The 19,717-nt window shown below is 49.3% G+C and overlaps 1 protein-coding gene across 3 annotated transcripts in view; it reads left to right on the top strand.

Annotated features, from left to right (window-relative positions):
* Positions 1 to 19,717, top strand: part of TTC28 (tetratricopeptide repeat domain 28) — a 114,232-nt gene that overhangs the window by 68,719 nt on the left and 25,796 nt on the right. For all 3 annotated transcript variants that reach the window (XM_039561384.1, XM_039561385.1, XM_039561386.1), the window contains 6 exons: positions 129 to 259; positions 12,190 to 12,697; positions 15,325 to 16,666; positions 17,010 to 17,533; positions 19,231 to 19,340; positions 19,556 to 19,685. In XM_039561384.1, coding sequence (XP_039417318.1) covers positions 129 to 259; positions 12,190 to 12,697; positions 15,325 to 16,666; positions 17,010 to 17,533; positions 19,231 to 19,340; positions 19,556 to 19,685 — 2,745 coding nt within the window. The remainder of the gene's footprint in view (positions 1 to 128; positions 260 to 12,189; positions 12,698 to 15,324; positions 16,667 to 17,009; positions 17,534 to 19,230; positions 19,341 to 19,555; positions 19,686 to 19,717) is intronic.

The raw sequence follows: 19,717 nt of genomic DNA, 5'->3' as shown, positions 1-19,717 counted from the left end.
GTAATAAACATAAAGATGAGTTTGTTCTAATGCTGATTCTCACGCCCGATTATCATTTGTACCCTGTGTTTCAGTCTTCCAGCAGTGCCTGTATTAGCTAACCTTTGTTTTATTTGCATGTGACACAGGTGACCAGACGGGAGAATGCCGAGCTCATGGAAATCTGGGCTCTGCATTCTTCTCCAAAGGAAATTACCGGGAAGCCCTTACTAACCACAGACATCAGCTGGTGCTTGCCATGAAGCTCAAGGACAGAGAGGTAGGAAGCTTATTAAATAGTCCAAGCTGGTAGTCTGCACTGCATGGTTTTCCAGACACATCTGAACATATCAAAAAGCTTTGTCTGTCTGCCCCATTTTACCCCAAGAATTTGGAAGCTCTGTGACTTCTGCTTGTTTCGTTTTGTTAAGGAGAGTCTTTGTACCGGTAGATACAGTACGTGAGTGCAAGGGGCAGGATGCTTGGTTTGTCCATTTGCCTCCCCCATCTCTAGTCTCTGGGCTCTGAGCAGGGCCTTTTGCCTCCCTCTCTCTCACCATCTGTGTTCCCACAGCGCAGAGGCTCTGGGCTCCAGGGGTAGGAGCTGCTGCTGGGTCAGTGTCAGTACCACATTGCTGAACCTGAGCCCTCGCTGTCCTCAGCGTGTTTCCCAGTGTTACAGGTGCTGCTGATCTGGACTCACCTAAGCTGCATCTTAAGTTGTGCCTTTTCCAGACAAGAAATGGGCAAGATCCGTGTCCCCAGTGTTTGCATAAAATACACTTAGTCTAAACACCAGTGAAAACAAAAAGAACCCATGCAAACCTGAAAACAGATTGTGCAGGATCTGCTTTGCCTTGACCATTCAATTCCTGAGCTATTATGCTGGGCTCCCTGCCAGTGCAGGGAAGTGGGCTGCACGGACTGAGGAGGCTGTCCTAAGGGATTTCTACTGAAAGTTCACTGTAAGGACAGAATCGTATTTAAGTGCACAGATACAAAACCTATCCCCCTGCTCCAGGGATTCCCCTCTCCTGTGAGTGGGAAAATGGAGACTGGTAGTTGCATGGCAGGCACAGGAAGGAGCTGGAGGCCGCAGGGCAGGTGAGAATTCATGTAAGCACAAGTAGTTTTGGGGGAGATCTAAAAACTGAGGAAGATCGTTTCCCACTGGTAAGTTGTGGAAATGATCTGCTAGAATTTGCTGAGTGCTTTAGTGCTTTACTAACTTACTTGGTAAGTTAAATATCAAGTAAGCTTTGGAAAAATGCGTCTTTCAGTAGGTTGTGGAAGGACTATGGCTGGGGGAGGGACTTCCTAGGCAGTTCCTTGATTATTTTACCAGCTGGAAAACCTCCTGAATCACTCCTGATTTCCTTGTTTCTGTTCATGAAGAGGAGAAAAGCTGTTACTTGTCATTGTTTGTACAGTTTTCTTGATCGGGGTCCCCATTGCTGCTAACAGGGTACACCTGTGTGGCTGCTGCTCTTCTGTGGGGTTTCTGCACCAACATCCCCCATTGTGGGGCCTGGAGGCAGCAGCAGGGGAGTTGATGTGCTGGCATGAGCACAGCAGCCCCAGAACCCCAGGCTGTCCTGGGACGTGGGGCCAGAGCATTTTGCCTGGTCTTCAGGCCACTGATTTAAACAGATCTCGCTGGTCCATCTGGGGGGAGTCCAGGGAGTGAGGGCTAATCGTGATAGTCCTTAGTTCATGACACATCTGGGCACATAATTAACAGTTATTGACAACAAATGACTACTTGGTTTAGCAAGAAAGCTGAGCTTCTTGGATTTCCTGTAGGATGTAACCACAGGAAATTAATTTGGCGCTTTCTGATGACATCATCTTGACCACAGAGCTTCCTCTGAACAAAAAGCTGTTTTTCTTGGCCTCCTTTGCAGACATTTTTATAATGCAAATGTTATAAAGTTGCAGTAGGGCTGATGTGAATTCCAGCAGAAGGGAATTTGGTGTGTGACTGTAATGAGGTAATTGTTTTACCCCTGACTGTACAGAGAATTGGCAGAAAAGGTAGAAAGTGCTCCTTTGTGCAGGATACCTCTGTCGTTGGAGGGACTTTTGGGTTCTGAGGCTGCTGGAGCAAATGTTTGTACCAGGGGCTTCTGCTGGATAGTGTCACCCATAAATGGAGGAGGAGGTTGCAGAGGGTCTGTCTGGAGCATTGAGGTCTGTCCTCCCCCGTGCAGGCCTGGAGAAGGGAAGCTGTCAGCTGGATGGGGAAGCATTTCAGCTGCTCACAGGGACTCAAGATTTTACATGTTTTTCTTCCTTAGCACAGGGAGTCTGTGCAGTTCTGTTACAAGCTCAGTATCGTGCCGAGCACAGGCTGTGTGTCCAGGCAGGCCATTTGCTCTTTCAGTCAGTGTGGGGAGAAGTTTGAGCTGTTTTGTTACTCTTGTGTCCAGAGAGAGCATGGGGCAGGTGTCACGGGGATTTGGCATACCTGTAGTATCTGAAATTTGGGGGGTTGAACACATGTGTGGGTTTGGTCTGTGCAGATGAGAGAGAAGACTGGCTCTTAGTGAGATGCTGTGAAGGGCACCATGAAACAGCCATCTCAGGTAAGGAATGGGTTGGATTTTTTGACCAGCTGCAGTGGCTGGTCAGGAAATTCAAATGAGCTAGTTCTGTGGATATAGCTGTCCCTGCTTCAGCCATCTCCCTGGTGGCAGGGTGGGCATCAGTCATCCTGTAGCCCCATGGCAGCAGCACAAAGTGTAACCATCCCCTCTTAAGTGAGGAGGGTGCTGCACAGCCTGTCTGAACGCAGAGGGAGCACATGAGCAGGGGGCTGCAGGACCCTGGCTCAGTGCATGTGTGCACCTCAGGAGCTGGTCTTTGGGCACTACTGGCACTAGCTCTGAGACCCATTCAGTTCATGCAGAGGTGGAAATAAAACTTTCCTGAGCTTGTGGGGCCCCTGTGTAGAGGCTTGTCTTTTCCTTGCTCATTCAGAGCTGGCTGCAGGCTGTTGGAGTTCACCCACTCCTGTCCTGCAGTAAGGAACTGCTGCCTGTGCAGGGGTAGGTGCCACTGAACAGGAACGAGAGGGTCCACTCTGAGCAGACCTGGCTGCAGTGGAGTGAAATTTACTTCCTTGCTGATTGATAAAGATAGATAAAGAGTTGCAGCCCTGTCCTAGAGGGGCAGCAACCTCATGTTCTTGTGACGTGTTCCGTGCTCTCTGTGACTGAGATGTCAGCACATACTGTCCAGCAGTTCATGTGCTGAGGAAATCCCATTCTGGTAGCTTGGGCTGCTGCTCTTTTTTCCAGTCTCTGCTTATTGCTCATGAAAGTGCTGGGAGTTGTACAAAGAGAGGTTCCCTAAAGCAGCAGCCAAGGTACAGGAATGTGCCAGAGGAGGAGTGGCAGATGATGTTAGCAGGGAAGACTGCATCACTTTATTTTAGCTTGTTGTCTTTTTCCTGTCACAAAAGCTGCCTCTGATGAATAGTGGAAGCTTGCAGCCTGTTTCTTCTCAGAGTGGACTAAGGCCTGCAGTTATGCCAGCACATAATGGAGTTGCTGAATGTTATGTCTGTACTCTATTTCTGAATTAATTGCTTTGTTTTTAACACCAGGTAACCTAATCTTCTGGAAACCATCAGGTAACTCATATAGGTAGGGTGTGTTGATGCCGAGTCACAGGCTGTGATTTAGACAAGGGTTATGCAGCTGATGAGCTATGCCAGGATCAGAGGAAAGAATGGAATGTAAATGTTAAAGCTTTCAGTGCTTGTAACACACTAGTCTCCTGTGTCCCTTTTCATTGCTAGCTGCTCCTCAGGTGTTCAGAACTGTCTAGGAAGTCTGTAAGACCAGAGTGCCAAGGCAGAGCCAGTGATCCGTGATCTCTTGGGATGGGTTGGGATGGCCCTTTTTGATGATCATTTTGAAGACCCTGCATTCCTTCCAAAGGAAGGAGCTTTGATTTAGAGAAGAAATGCTTGAGTTTTGGAGCTGTGAGGAACTGACAAGCAGAAATGTACAGGAAAGGGAAAGCTGTGGAGCCCCTTCTTGGGTCCAGTGTCCAAACCCTCATAAAGGCTGTGCTTGAATCCTGCCATGCAGAGGCCACGGACACCACAGGATCTCTGCAGTGTAATAGCTGCCTTCTCTCCTGGGCCCTCAGACGCCTTCAATTACAGCCCTGCTGTTCAGAAATAGCAGGGCAGTATGGCAAGATCATAAACTAACCATCATGAAATGAGTGCTTGTGCTGCCAGCGTGGAGCTCTTGGGAAGGATGCTGCTGCCAGAAAGCCAGTGGGTGCTGGCAGCCCGTCTATGTTGGCTGGCAGGCATGCTCCGAGCTGAACTGTGCCTTTCCTTAGGATGCAGCATCTCTCTTCGCCACACAGGAGTTGAACAGAAGGTGTGGGGTGAGAAAGAGGATTGTCTCCACCCCTGAGTTCTCCCTAGGGCTGGGATGAAGCTGAGCACTTTCTGCTGCCCCTTTTCTCAGGAGTGGGGCTGAGGGAAGGGGTAAGAGCTGAGGACAGACTGATGGACTCTGTCAATACTGTCTTGCCCCTGGGTTGACTCATGATGACCAGCAGCTTGCAGCAATCATTCCTGGCCTGGTTTTGAAGGGATTTCCCCCCACCTCCTTGTGGAAGCAGCTCTTTGTGGAAGGAATAGGTGCAGAACTCTTGTTACTGACCCTTTATGTTAGCCTCTGGCTGCTGCCCCTGGACATCTCCTGGAGCATCTGTGGCTCTGGGAGTTCTTTGCAGCAGGTGGGTGTGCTCAGTAACTGATGAGCCAGGTTTTGCTGTCTCAAGATGCTTCCTAAAATGATTGCGAATGTAAGGCAGAGTTCATCTTTGCAGCTTCAGCAGATTTTGTTCAGAAAGGCTGACTATTTGCAGAAAATGGGGATGATGAAGATGATAATTAGAACTGGGTAGTTAAGTAGCCCAGAAGAAAGATGTTTATTAAGCAGGCTTTGGTAGGTTTTCTGTGTCACCTTGCTCTGGCATATCTATGAAGGTTCTTGTGTGGCAGGGGAGACATCAGAATGTGGAAATTCCCACTGTATAGAGAAATCATGGGCTTGCAGCCCAAGAGACTCCAGAAGCCAGCTGGGTGCTCTGATTCCTGCTGCAGAGGGCTTTGCCATGGAGCTGGCTGTGACTGGAGCCATGGCTGGGAGGGGTCACCAGCCACTGTGCATCTCTGGAGGAGGAGTATTTGGGAATATGGTTACTGGGACAGACATAATCCCTGGTTGGATTCTGTTGGGAATTTGAAGATTCTGCAACTGTCTGAACATACTTTGTGAGCAGCTCAGCCACTGTGTTTATTTGGGTTTGCAGTTTGGTAGCTTTTCCCAGTCCCCTTCAAAGCAATGAAACTCAGTATAAAGCTCCCACATTTGGTAAACTGCAGCTCCTCGCTGTCAGGCTGTGCAAATCAAAGATCAGATTTCACCTTCCTGTTTCCAAAAGGAGATGCAGAAGGAAAGATAGATCATTCCTTTCTAATGAAATCTGTAAATTCTGTAAAACCAAGGTTTTCTGCCCTTTCCTGAGGGGAAGGGGAAATGCATTCCAGGTGTCCCTCCAACCCTGCTTTGTCTGTAAAGCCACATCTTCAGTCAACAGCAGGGGTGTATGGATTCAGCCTTTTCCCTGAACTTTTATGAATTCTGGTTTGGGGCAGCAGAGTGGGGTTTTTTTTCTGTTCTTCTGAGGTAGATCTCATAGGGGATGTGTTCCTTATCAGCAATCTCGTATGGAGTGTGGAGACTCCCGTCCATTCATGAGCTGCAGCTCGATGGAGCCCACGGCAGCGTCCCTGCCTGTGGGATGTGTGTGGCACTCAGCCATACGAAGAGGTGGTCTGGCCCTGGGGCTGCCACATTTTTCAGAAAGGAAAAATCTGAAAATCTTATGACCACAGTTGTTTTGTTGTGTTTGCAAACAATCTGGAAAATGAGGACAGGATATAAATACCTCACAAATGAGAATTGGAAAGAGTCTTCAGGCTAAAGCAGTTTGTCATGCCTGGAAACACAGACTAAGATGTCAGAGACAGGCTGTGATGGGGAAATGATTCCAGCCTCTCAATGCAGACAGCAGTCTTGCTTTATTAGGGATCCAGGGCAGACTGCCTTGTACCCTGGAGGAAGGCTGAGTGCCAGCTGCTGGAAGAACACTTACCATTGGAGTTTACTTGGGAATTGTGGGTCCACTAGTGCTTCATTACAGCTTGGACTGAATCACCTGCATGGCAGAAAGGATGAATTCAGTGATGTGAATGAGCCTTAGTGCCTGACCTTCTGCATTTGGATTTCTATGCAAGAGTATAAATTCTTTACCTTTCTGTCTTTAGCAGGTTTTTTTAGAGTCAGCTTGACAGGATTCATACAGATTCATCTGGTTCAAAAGTGATAGGATTAAGCAGAACGAAGGGAAATCTGACCGGTGCAGGAAATTTGGGAATGCACTAAAAGGCCATATGCTTTGTTTTGTTTGGACTTGTGACTCAAGGGGGAAATGTAATACTTCCTGAGGATCTCCTTTGAATGTCCCCATTTGACCTCCACAGCACATGGATTTTAGCTGAAAGAAATGCAGTCTTCTGGTTTTACTTTCACAGTGTCTGTAAAGCTCAGCATGCTGCTGAGGCCTGGACCTGGCTGCAGTAAAAGAAATGAAGCAGAAAACTCATGCAAGAGCTGCAGCTGCAGCACTCTCTGGGTTTTCAGGATGCCCACCTCAGCCAAAGCTTTTCTCCTCTGTAAAGAGTTTGCAGTGAGGCAATGTCCAGCTTATGCACAAGAGTAGCAAGGGTTGGCACAGGTCAGCACACTGCTGTAGGAGTTGGAGTTTTCTTTGCCTGCTCTGAACTTGTGAGATCCAAGTTTGTGACTTGCTGGCTTATTCTTCCTGACTGACTTTAACCAGGGCATGAGTCACTCCTCAGGGTCACCACCATGGAGCAGCTTGTGGTTTTAAATGAGGACTACTTACATCACCACTAAAAATGTCAAGTCAGCCATCCTCCCTAAAGTGATTGCACACAGGAGCCTTTCAGACTATGTCCAGAAAGCGACCAAATTTGGGCTGCTTGGGGTAAAGAATCATCAACCCCAAGTGGTATGTAGGCTCAATGATGAGGTCTCCTTCGTAGCATTCTTGGGCTGGTGTATTTTGTGTGACTTCTTTGCAGAATGAGTGGAGTGATGCAGAGCCCACCCAGAAAGGCAGCCCACTCCCCCAGGTCCCCAGCACCACACGGTGAGGGGTTTTGCACCAGTTCCCACAGTGAACAGGAACAGCCTGGTCAGTACGAGTGACAGGCAGACTTACTCTTAAAAAATGGACTGGGGTAGTTGCTGCTTCTGCTTTCCAGCAAAACCCTGCTAACTTGGTCAAAACTATTTGCAAAACCCTTCTGTTAAGGGTGTAGCTCAGTTCTGCCTAGAACAAGTGTTCTAGGCAGAACTAGACACCTAAATGGTACTGGAGGAGATAGAGTCAATGGATTTTCCATTGGCATGGAGCAGCATTATTTTGATCTCCACATGAGCAGCTGAAAGTCAGCATTCCCTTTGAAGCCTTTTGTTTGAGGAAGAGGACTGACTGTGAATGGTCTGGCAGTCAAGCCTCTGGTGCTGCTCATGTTTGCCTGGATTCACGTACTTCGTGTGACGCTTTTGCCATGAAACAGGGAGAATGAGAAGTCCTCTGAAATACTACAAATTTCCTGAGCAAGTATGAACAGAGAGGACTGGGAGCAGATTGTTGTCACAGTCCATGGCAGCCTCTGTCATGAGCAGCAGCTCTGTGACACTTGCAGAGCTGTGGATTTTACCCATTAATCAAGTCGGGGCCGGGACCATCTCTTTATGCTGTGCATTTTCAGCCTTTCTGTTCTGTCATTAATTCCTGGTTGTTCCCCTTCAGTTCGTAGTTTAAAAGCTCCTTTCAGGCTTTCAGATACTAGTGCTTCTGTTCAATGGTTTTGGCTTTTTTGGGGTTTGCTCTTTGGTAGCTTCTATGTAAAAGACTGACACCTTCTACAAATAAATAGGGATATTGATTGGCAGGGATATTGATTTCAGTGTATTTTTTCCCCAGGAAATAATTACCTAAAAGCAAATCCTTTCCTTCTTTCTGTGTACTGATCATGTACAAGAGGGAGGGATATTGCCTGCTGCTTCCTTTCCTGTTTTTGAAAGCGTGGCACACAAAGGAAGAAGCTAGATGTGGTACTGGCACATCAGCCTCACCTTTAAGGGAGGAGAGAAGAACAAGTTTTAATTTTGATGGGGCACCTGCTCCATTCTGATGCAAGACTTGTCTTAGTGCATAAATCAGTAGTTGTCCAAGCCAGACTGAGGCATACGTGTGGGTTCTGAGGAAATGATGAAGGAGCTTAATATAAGTGGAGATAAAGCACAATTTACAGCCAATTATCATTTTAGTAGGTGCTGAAAGTACCCCCATCACTGTGCTGTCCTGCTTGTGTGCACAGCCGTTACTTGGTCCTTACCTGTGAAGCAAACAGCTCCTGTACAGAAAGAGCTGGGATGGGTAATGGTGTCAGTTAAGCTCTGTCCTTCCTACCTGGAGCAGTTACAGCACTGTAGGGCACAGCGAGATTTTACTGTGTATGGTGACACCCACACAACTTAGCCTGTGCTTTCAGAACTCTGTGTGTGTGTCTGTTCTGGAACAATCTGCTTTCCTCAGTACCCCCAGAGCACTCTTAATGAACCAGCATACCTTTGCTTGCATTCAAGACCCAGGGTGTGCAGATGAGGGGTGCAGGTGAGGGGGTGATGCGGATGAGGAGGTACACTGGCTTTCAGAGGTGCTGCTGCCTGCCCCCAGGACAGCTGTGATGAATATATATGGCTAATCTGCCACATACAGTTCCACTACATCTGTAGGATCAGGCTGCTGTTACTCTGTGCCCAGAGGGAGAAGGGAAGTTGAAAGAAACAGCGTGCAGCGGGGCATGCTCCATCTCTGATCAGTCCTAATTAGTGTCTGTGTTCAGGGATTAAGGGTACCTACAGTGAGATACCAGGCAGAGCATTTTCACCTCACCCATTTTTGGATGATTATAGAGTGTTCTTATTTAAGCAGGCTGTGCAGTCAGGTGATGACTTGTTTAAATGTAACGATTGGGAAATGACCATTCTCCGGCAAGGGTGAAATACCTAAGGAATGCATCTCTCCAAATTGCCAGGTGCCATTCTGTGATGCACATCTGCTTAACATCAGGCACTGCCTTACTCAGCTGAAAAACCTGAGTTGGCTGTTGCTTTTGAGAAAAAGAGAGCACTTAGGAACCTTTTTCAGAACTCCCTTCTGTGCCTCAGCTCAGTGGCAGAAGAATCTGCTTTCTATTAAAGTGATAAATTGCTTAATTGGAGGTGTAAGCAACCCCCGCTGTAAAATTTGTCTTTGTCAGATACATAAAACATTGATTTTCTTTGTTTGCTGATACAAACCCCTTGTGGTATGGAGCTGTAGTCTCCCATCACCCTGCTACCAAGCAGAGGTTTGTGCTAGCAGAGATGGAGTCTGTTTGCCATGTGTCAGCCGTGTGCTCTCTCTGCCACAACAGGGCTCTTCTGCCAGTGACGTGCGAACACCCCATCCCTCTTGGCCCAGTGTGTGAGCCACTTGGGGTTCCCAGTGTGGGTTATGTGGAGGATTTTATTAAACATACAGTGATGAATTTATCTTCTGGAATCCTATTCCTAATCCCCTGAAGTGAGTCTCTGGAGTCACCCAGCAGATGTTATCACCAAATTTTTCTTAAGCACTGCTGTAAGGGCAAGCTCCCCTGACTACCCCCAGAGCAAATAGAGCACTGATGGTTATCTTGCTGGAGGACTGCTGTTGCATGAATCAGCCCCAGCCTGGGGAAGCCAGAAGTGCCACAGGCACATGCAGGCTCCAAGAGGATTGTGAAGTGCTGTTCTTGGATCAGGTAACAGTGGAAGCTGCTGCAGAATAAAATGTGAGGACCATTGGAGTGAAGGGCAGGCACGTCAGAGGGTAGAGGTGGCCTTCCTCTAGCTACACAGTCTAGCTGTCTGGGTGAGCCACAGCCCAACCTCTGAAAACAGCCCCAGCTTTCTAATCAGGTCATGCTATTTCTTGTCAGTTCTTCACCCTCTATTTTCTATTTCTCTTTTTGTCTCCTTCAACTTATTTTTCTTATCTGCTTCACTAGTCCTCCTGCCACATCCTGGTTTGGACGATCCAGCCCTGGGCACTCAGGCATGTCAGCCAAGTGTCTTTGCATGCTCTGAGAATGGTTGTCAAGCTTGTACCCTTCATTCTAGGTCTTTAATGTGAGCCTGGGCATGCTCTTGGGCAAAGGGATTAGGAGCCCTGAAAATAAACATTTCCAGCCTCACAGATTTCAATTCTTATCATCTGCTTCCCATTCTAGGAGACATCCTAAAGATTTCTTCCCATGTGAGGGATGAGCATTCCCTGCTTCTGTCAAGTTTTTCTTGTACACAGACAATCTGAGATCTGCTGCTTTCCATTTATGCCTTTTTTCCCCAGCCATAGCCCATTAACATCATCTGAGTCTCTGCCTGATGGCTCTTGGCCAGAGCTCATCTCCTCAGCAATCTGCACGCATGGATGTCCACTTTTTTTTATTTTAGCAGCCCCAGGAGACACCAGATTTCACTGACTCCTTGTTTTCCAGAAAGACATTTCTATTCTCTTCCCAGCAAGAACAGAAGTTCTGTTGCTGGTGGTGGCCGGTCTTACAGAACTTTGGAACTTCCAGGCTGGGTCAGTTCTCATAGCATTGTGCTGGGCTTGACTTGGCCCGGGGGGTGCTGCTGCCTTCTTCCACAGCAGTGGGAACGTTGCTCCCTATCAGGATGAAGGGAGCTCCAATGCATCTTGAGGCCTGTAATGGGCCCCACTCAGTATTTTGGTCTGGACTTGTGTGAGATGGCTGCATGTATCTGGTTTTGTCCCCTTTTTTCCCTAGTTAAGTTGCAAATGACTCAATACTCCGCCTATATTAAGCTTCTTGAAGATTTGTGTAAAAATGGATTAAAATTCAGAGCGATGTATTTTGTGTTGGTTTTGTAGCAGCCTCCAAACAGGCCCCCTCAGACCCTCTAAGAGCTTTCCCTCATGGTGTCAGCCAAGAAGTTATGTCACTGTGCAGCTGAAGAGCCTGTCCAGGGCCAGACCACCCGAATTCTGTGGCCAGTCTGACCAGCATGGAGCAGGACCCAGTCCCAGCTCTGCCTGTGGCCGCACCAGGAGCAGCTGGTCTGGCCTGCACTGAGGAGGGGCTGGGGCCACCCCCTGCACTGCCCTCCAGGAGCCATGAGCAGCAGCCCATGGCCAGCTGCTGCCCTCACCCTGACAACTCCTTTTGGGAGGTTTGGAATTGGGTCACAGCAGCAGCTGGGTAGCAAAGGAAATGCACATGGAGGAACCGCAGAGGAGTCGGGGTCAGCATGCTGGAGTGAACAGCCTTGCTGAGGCAGCAGGCGTGTGTGGAATGCTTCCCTGCCCTTGGTTCCTTGCCCTGCTGACTGGCTGGATGCTCTGGCTCTGCCAGGTAGAAGGCAGGTCTGCATCCTGGGAGATGCAGGGGGCAAAATAATCAGATTCTCAGATAATTTCTCTTATTAAATACTGCTGTTTCTCAGTGGTAAGAACTCGGGTTTTCGCAGAGCTGTATTTAGGTGAGGTGTACCTAAGGGACAGAGGCTCCAGCTACTGAAGTGCTGTTGTCTTTGCTGCATTCCCAAGGTTGTGTGGGGCTCAGGACCCTGATGCTGCACAATGAGAACTGTGTTCTTTGGAGCATGGTGTGCTTGGTGAAGCAGAGGTGTGGAAGGATGTTGGTAACTGCAGCGATCACTTTCGCTGTCTCCTCAATAGTCTCTGCATCTTTGTGGTGCCGTCCTTCCCCTCTGCCAGGTACAAACACATACTGCACACTTCAAAGAAAGAGGTAGTCCAACCCATGTCCTCCTGAGTCAACCCCTTCCATTCCTGCTGCCTCCACATAAGCTGCCCTGAGGGGTTTAGAGCTGCAGAGGGCAGGTTTTCTAGTTGGTAGTTACATTCTTTCTCCAGGATGGCCTCTCATGGTTTTGATTTCTAGGATTGGGGCCATCTGACTTGCTTCCATGAATGCTTGTACTTCCATTGTCTCTCTTACCCCTGCAGGCAGCATCCTCGGCACTGAGCAGTCTGGGCCACGTGTACACAGCCATCGGGGACTACCCAAATGCTCTGGCTAGCCACAAGCAGTGTGTCCTCCTTGCCAAGCAGTCCAAAGATGAGCTCTCCGAGGCGCGGGAGCTGGGCAACATGGGAGCAGTGTACATTGCAATGGGGGATTTTGAAAATGCAGTGCAGTGCCACGAACAACACCTGAAGATCGCCAAGGAGCTGGGGAACAAGCGGGAGGAAGCTCGAGCCTACAGCAACCTGGGCAGTGCTTACCACTACCGCAGGAACTTCGACAAAGCCATGTCCTACCACAACTATGTGTTGGAGTTGGCCCAGGAGCTGGCTGAGAAGTCCATTGAGATGCGAGCTTACGCTGGCCTGGGCCACGCAGCTAGATGTATGCAAGATCTGGAGAGGGCTAAGCAGTACCATGAAGAACAGTTGCACATTGCTGAGAGCCTGCAGGACCGAGCTGCTGAAGGCAGAGCCTCCTCCAATCTAGGTAAGGCCCTGACATGGAGTAGAATTTGTCAAGGAATGCTGATACTATCAGAGCTGCTGCCAGGATGCCCAAGATCTGCTGTGTGCTGTCTTCTTCTGGTGAAATCCCAGTTTCACCAGACTGCCTTAATAAATTAAACAGGCCCTTGGCAGATTGTGTGCTGCTGTAATGTATTCCATGTTCAATTATTAAATTCCTTAGAAAAACATTAGAAAGCACAAACTAATAGCAAAAGGGAAATTAAAAGATAAAATGCATTTGAGGATCTCTTTAGGAGTCAGGAATAAATATAATTCTTGCACTAATGCAAGAAGAGATGTGATTTGTTACCTGGTCATTTCTTTGGGAGCTTGTCAGCAGGGTATGTTGATATATTGCTGTCCTGTAAGTTGAGAGACACATGGGTCAAATCCTAACTAAGTTTGTTTTCCGAATATACTCATTGAAATACTGGGGTGTAGGGGTCTTATGTTCTCCTAAGGAGCAGCAGTGGCATGCTGCTGGCAGGCTGGGAGAGACTGAGTTACATTCAAGTGAAGCCTGTTTCTCCTGCTGCTTCACAGCACCAGATGTGGGAACGACCAAGGATGCATTTCCATCTCTGCCGTGGCTGTGGCAGTTGTGCTGCCAATGTTCCAGCTGTCGTTCGAGATGTGTTCTCAGCTGGCTGGGAATGGCAAAGCAGGGCTGGTGCTGGGATATCAAAATAAGTGTTTGTTGGCAGCCCCTGAATCCCAGCCCTTGCAGGCTGCCCCATGCTGTAAATCAGCTCCTGTTTCTGCTTGGCAGTTGGCACTTGGTTCATTTGTAGATGCTAATTGTACTCTGATGTTATCAACAGCAGGTAATTGAAAAGAGCTTGATGAATTACTTAATTTCTTTTAGTAGCTGAGTCTTCAGGAGCTGAACAAAGAAGATAAGGGGAACTGCAGAAAACAAAACAGTCACAGCTTTTTAATTAGCGTTGCACATCTCCTCCTTTACACAAATTGAGGCAGATCCGTGGGGCAAAATAGGTTTGTGAGGCAAAAGTGCTTGTGGGCAGCTTAGCATGAGAGAGCAGTGAGCATGGACAAAGTTTCTGTTAGTGTGACAGCACCCAGCAGGCAGGAGGGATGGGAGAGGAGGCCTTGCATGAACAGCAAATCACAAACTACATTCCCCATCTCTGCTCCAGTGTGGGACCTTGTCTTGGGGAGTCTGTGGCTCCAGTCTTGGAGAGGCGCAGACATGTGAGAGATGGACTGCTGCAGCAGAGAATGTTTTTCAGTGTTGGATTTTAGCCTAAATATAACTTTCAGTTGGTATGCTGACTCAGCCACTCCACACTTTGTTAGTTCTCCTAGCGTCTGAGCACAGGGTCTCACGTTTCAGCTGTTATTTGGCTATATTTTTGTCTTCTCTGTCACAGTTAACTTATACTGGAGAAAGGGAACATGCAGTTCTTGTTGAGACAATCTATTACTGTTGTTTAAAATGCATCCAGTACCAATCAAAAAGTCAAGTTTTAATTGTCTCTTTCATCTAATCCACATGTAAAACAAAACCTCATCAAAATAACCATGCTGACAGGCAAAAAAATGTATCTAAATGTGTGTTTCCAGGCCAGAATGTTAGAGTTGGCCTCTCTGCTGAAGCAGCAGACATTTTCTGTTGCATTTCCCTGATGCAGATGGAAAGCACCCTTAAGTGTACGATCCAGTGTTACGCAGGGCAGACATGGGCTGTAACAGAGCCCAGCTGCTGCAGTGCTCTGCAGGGAGATACTGTGTGCTCTGGGACGAGCTGAGCGGGAGGTGATGGACTTGAGGGTGAAGCACAAGCTATCAGCCTTTCACAACAAGATGTGGAGTTTAACCAGAAGTCTTAGGTTCTCAACCTTTGCAAAGCATCTGGTATTTCCAAACACTCAGGCTCCATGTGGAGACCTGGTTATCCAGACTCTGCAGCTTTTAAGGGTTCCCACTGTGATGGAGAGAAGACACTTCACATTATTAACAGAACACAATTTAAAGTCTCTCGGTGCTGCCTCTTTGCAGCTCCAAGAGAACTTCTGTACCTCTCTTAATGTGTTCATCATGTTGCCCAAAGATGCCAGATATTTTCTCCTGAAGCTTTTGCAATTAATGTCAAAAAACATTTGCAGGGCCTCCTTCAGCGGCTCCAAACCTCCAGGCTTGTTCGCAGGTGTTTGCAAAGTAGCCACAGGCATTATTAGCACAGAGTTTAATTGAAGTGCAGGTGGTATCATCAGCAGAATCAGAGCTGCTGTTCCCATGTCTCATAACAAATGCAAGATGATTCAACTGAAATTGAAAAGCAGCTGCAAGTGCTGTCTCACTCAATGTGTTGACTCTGAGCTCTGGAGCCACCAGGTACTACTTATGGAAAAAACAGCAATTTTATAAGGCCAGACTGTCCAGTTGTTGTGGTCAATGTGTGCTTTAGCATAACATAAAACCTAAACCTTCCCCGTGCTGGGACGGTGCTCTGGGGAAGGGATGGGGCTGCCTGGTGTGAAGAGCCAGGGACAGGGGCCAGGCTGCGGGCAGTCCTGGTGTGCAGGGTACTGCAGAAGCTTGGTGCAGGGTGGTGTGTTCGTTGAGCTCATTCGTGTTGTTTTTCAGGAATCATTCACCAGATGAAAGGTGACTACGACACTGCGCTGCGGCTGCACAAGACACACCTGTCCATAGCTCAGGAGCTGAGCGATTACGCGGCCCAAGGCCGGGCCTACGGCAACATGGGCAACGCTTACAATGCCCTCGGCATGTATGACCAGGCTGTCAAGTACCATCGGCAGGAGCTGCAGATTTCCATGGAAGTCAACGACCGTGCTTCTCAGGCATCCACACACGGGAACTTGGCAGTTGCCTATCAGGCGCTGGGTGCCCATGACCGTGCTCTGCAGCACTACCAAAATCATCTCAACATTGCCCGGGAGCTGCGGGACATCCAGAGTGAAGCGCGAGCCCTCAGCAATTTGGGCAACTTCCACTGCTCGCGAGGAGAGTACGTGCAGGCGGCCCCGTACTATGAGCAGTACCTGCGCTTGTCCCCAGAGCTGCAGGACATGGAAGGGGAGGGGAAAGTTTGCCATAACCTTGGCTATGCCCATTATTGCCTCGGGAACTATGAGGAAGCTGTTAAGTACTACGAGCAGGATCTTGCCTTAGCAAAGGATCTTCATGACAAGCTGAGCCAAGCCAAAGCCTATTGCAACCTGGGCCTGGCCTTCAAAGCCTTGATGGACTTCAGCAAAGCAGAGGAGTGTCAAAAGTACCTGTTGTCCCTGGCACAGTCTCTGAACAATTCCCAGGCCAAATTCCGAGCTCTGGGGAACTTGGGGGATATTTTTGTCTGTAAAAGAGATGTACATGGTGCAATAAAATTTTATGAGCAGCAGTTGAGCTTAGCCCATCATGTTAAAGACAGGAGACTGGAAGCCAATGCCTATGCAGCCCTGGGCTCTGCATACAGGATGGTACAGAAGTGTGACAAGGCTTTAGGTTACCACACACAGGAGCTGGAGGTGTACCAGGAGCTGGGGGATATGTCGGGTGAATGCAGAGCACATGGTCACCTTGCTGCAGTGTATATGTCACTTGGGAAGTACACCATGGCCTTCAAGTGCTACGAAGAACAGCTGGAGCTGGGGCAGAAGTTGAAGGACCCCAGCATCGAAGCCCAGGTCTACGGTAACATGGGCATTACCAAGATGAACATGAATGTCATGGAGGAAGCGATTGGCTACTTTGAACAGCAGCTGGCCATGCTGCAGCAGCTCAGTGGGAATGAATCCGTGTTAGATCGGGGCCGAGCATATGGGAACCTGGGAGATTGTTATGAGGCTCTGGGAGATTTTGAGGAAGCTATAAAGTATTACGAACAGTACCTGTCTGTGGCTCAAAGCCTGAACCGCATGCAAGATCAGGCAAAGGCCTACCGAGGCTTGGGCAGTGGGCACAGGTAAGGAGCTGCACGTGTGTTCTGATGCCAGTGAAGTACAAGTACAGTCAATGTGGTGTGGTACCGATGGGGTGTGTTTGGGGGCCTTGGCACACATGCACAGGGATGTGACACAGGAACGAGTTAAGAGTCCTGTGGGTGCTGAGGACTATGCTGGCAGCTCAAATTATGAAACTGATGTCACTGCCCAGAGAGGAGCAGGTTGATTCAAAAGTGCTGGGGATGTCTCTTTGGGGAAAGCCTCTGCCTGGAAGGTTTGAGCTGGCCTGCCGGGGAAATGGCAAAACACCTCGTCTCAGGGAAACACCAGCAAAATAAACACTGCTGTTTTCTTGCCTTGTAGGGCTATGGGAAGTTTACAGCAGGCTCTGGTGTGCTTTGAGAAGAGGCTTGTAGTGGCACATGAACTGGGGGAGGCATTTAACAAAGCCCAGGCCTACGGGGAGCTGGGAGGCCTGCACAGCCAGCTGGGCAACTACGAGCAAGCCATCTCCTGCCTGGAGCGGCAGCTGAACATCGCCCGGGAGATGAAGGACCGAGCCCTGGAGAGCGATGCTGCCTGTGGCCTTGGCGGGGTCTACCAGCAGATGGGCGAGTACGAGACCGCCCTGCAGTACCACCAGCTGGACTTGCAGATCGCCGAGGAGACCAACAACCCCGCCGGCCAGGGCCGGGCCTACGGCAACCTGGGCCTTACCTACGAGTCCTTGGGCACCTACGAGAGGGCAGTGGTTTATCAGGAACAGCACCTCAGCATTGCAGCACAAATGAACGACCTTGTAGCCAAAACGGTGTCTTACAGCAGCCTGGGGAGGACCCATCATGCTTTACAGAACTACTCTCAAGCTGTGATGTACCTGCAGGAAGGTAAGAGGCTGAGTTACATAACAGAGCATGCAGTGGTAGGGTCAGAAGGGTGGAAGGGAGACCTGAGGACATGGAGAGGTGAGGTACTGTAAACATGGCTCTAACGGGATGTGTTTGACAGTGGCCTTTGATGCAGAAGCTCTTGCAAACGTCCGTAGCTGCTGCTGATCATCTGTGTGAGCAGCTGTTTGTGGAGCTGTTACGGTCAGCACACCATCTCAGTTGGAGCCTTCCTGGTGTCCCCTAGACAAAGCATGATCTGTGCCTTCCTGGGGGCATCTTAGGTACCTCAGAGCATGAATCCAGACTGTACCTAGCAGAGTCTCTTTGTAAAGCTCATTTGTGCCTGAACCTAGAAGGTGTAAACCTTCTCTGTAAACGGCATTGCGTACCAGGATCTGGCTCTGGGAAAACGACAGGGGATTATGATGAATCTCTCTGATCCTGAGAGGTCTGTTAGGAGAGATTTATGCCTTGCTGGTAGCCACCTGGGTCTTCTAATGTGTTCACCTAGGAGTGAGACAAAGTGGGTGAGTGTCTCTAAAGTCTGAGTAAAAACAAGTGCTGTTTGATAGAGAGGTGAGGGAGATTCAGCCTGAGGTGTCCAGGAGCCATCTGCCACTGCTAAGCGCTGGGTCAGCACGGGCTGGGAGCTGTGCTGCTGCAAGGGGCTCCAGTATGCAGGCAGCAGCTGATGAAGCTATGGGCTCTGAGGCAGGCGATGGGCAGTGTAGCTCATCCACATGGGCAATGTATGAAGCTGGAGGCCGAAGGATGTATTACATCAGTTAGTTTGGTTTTCATGAAACTGACCTTGGCAGGATTCCAGTATGCTGTTAGAAGGGGAGAAATGAAACGCAGCTCCTTCTCCTGGTGTGCTGCAGAATTCCTGCATGGCCTGGGAATGCTAGCTGCTGCTGAGCTTCGTGGTTTCAGCCAGAGCCCAGAAACCTGAGGTGCCTCAGAGGAGGTGTCCCTGTTGTCAGCAGAGGTCACCAAGGCGAGAGGTTTGGAGTGTGTGGAAGTGGGGACAACACAGAATGTGCTGCTGGAAGTGAAATGAGCTCCAGATCGTTCAGGCCAGGCCCCTGCCCTCTGCTCTGGCTCAGCACAAAAACCATGCAGAGCCTGCCAGAAGGCTGGGGAGAGCTGATGGGAAACAAGCCAGTAATGTGGCAAGAGGTGTCTTTTCTGGCAGTGTTTGACAGCTCAGTGTGATTTTCTTTGTGTGGCTTTTAGGGTTTAAAAGTTGAACTTTCTCATAGAGGCTTACTGAGTGTGTCTCAGGGGACGCTTCTTTAACCTCACTTAGGGAGGGCTCAGTCCATGGAAGTGTCTGTCACCTTTCATGCTGGTGCTGATGTGAGGGCTGGCAGCAGCTGCCCTGCACTGGTACTGCCCCACTTGTCATCCTTGTGCTGTCCCTGCCCTGCTCACCATCCCACCCCTGGCGCTGCCCCACTTGCTGTCCCAGTGCTGGCAGCTCCACAGCTGTCTCTGCCTGTACAGGAGCCCTGGGGGACTGAGGCCACAAATAAGAAAAATAAGTTGAAGGAGACAAAAAGAGAAATAGAAAATAGAGGGTGAAGAGCCGACAAGAAATAACATGACTTGATTAGAAAGCTGGGGCTGTTTTCAGAGGTTGGGCTGTGGCCCCTTCTCCCCTCTGGCACTCTCTCACTCTGACTCCTTTTCAGGACTGAGGCTGGCAGAGCAGCTGGGACGCAGAGAAGATGAAGCAAAAATCCGTCATGGCCTTGGCCTCTCCCTCTGGGCGAGTGGGAACCTGGAGGAGTCCCAGCACCAGGTACACCATGGTCTGCCCCGTGCTGTGGGGCTTGTGTCCTCCAAGCCCTCTGGGTCATTCCTGTTCTCAGGGAAGAAAATGTATGGTGTGTCCCAGGGAGGGTTTGAGCCAGACCTGAGGGGATGCTGGCCCTGGATCATCCTGCTTTCCCAGCCAGTGCTCTGTACTTTGTACAGTGTCCATGAGGAAGTCACTGTGGCTGTTTTCCCTCCCAGCTCTACCGGGCCTCTGCACTGTTTGAAACCATCCGACACGAGGTGCAGCTGAGCACGGATTACAAGCTGTCACTCTTCGACCTGCAGACGTCCTCCTATCAGGCCCTGCAGCGAGTGCTTGTCAGTCTGGGTAAGAGATGCCTTCAGATACTGAGGCTGAAC

This window comes from Corvus cornix, chromosome 15 (assembly GCF_000738735.6).
Source record: "Corvus cornix cornix isolate S_Up_H32 chromosome 15, ASM73873v5, whole genome shotgun sequence".
NCBI lineage: Eukaryota > Metazoa > Chordata > Aves > Passeriformes > Corvidae > Corvus > Corvus cornix.
Note: the sequence above shows the minus strand (reverse complement) of the source record. Positions and strands in the feature narration are given on the sequence as shown.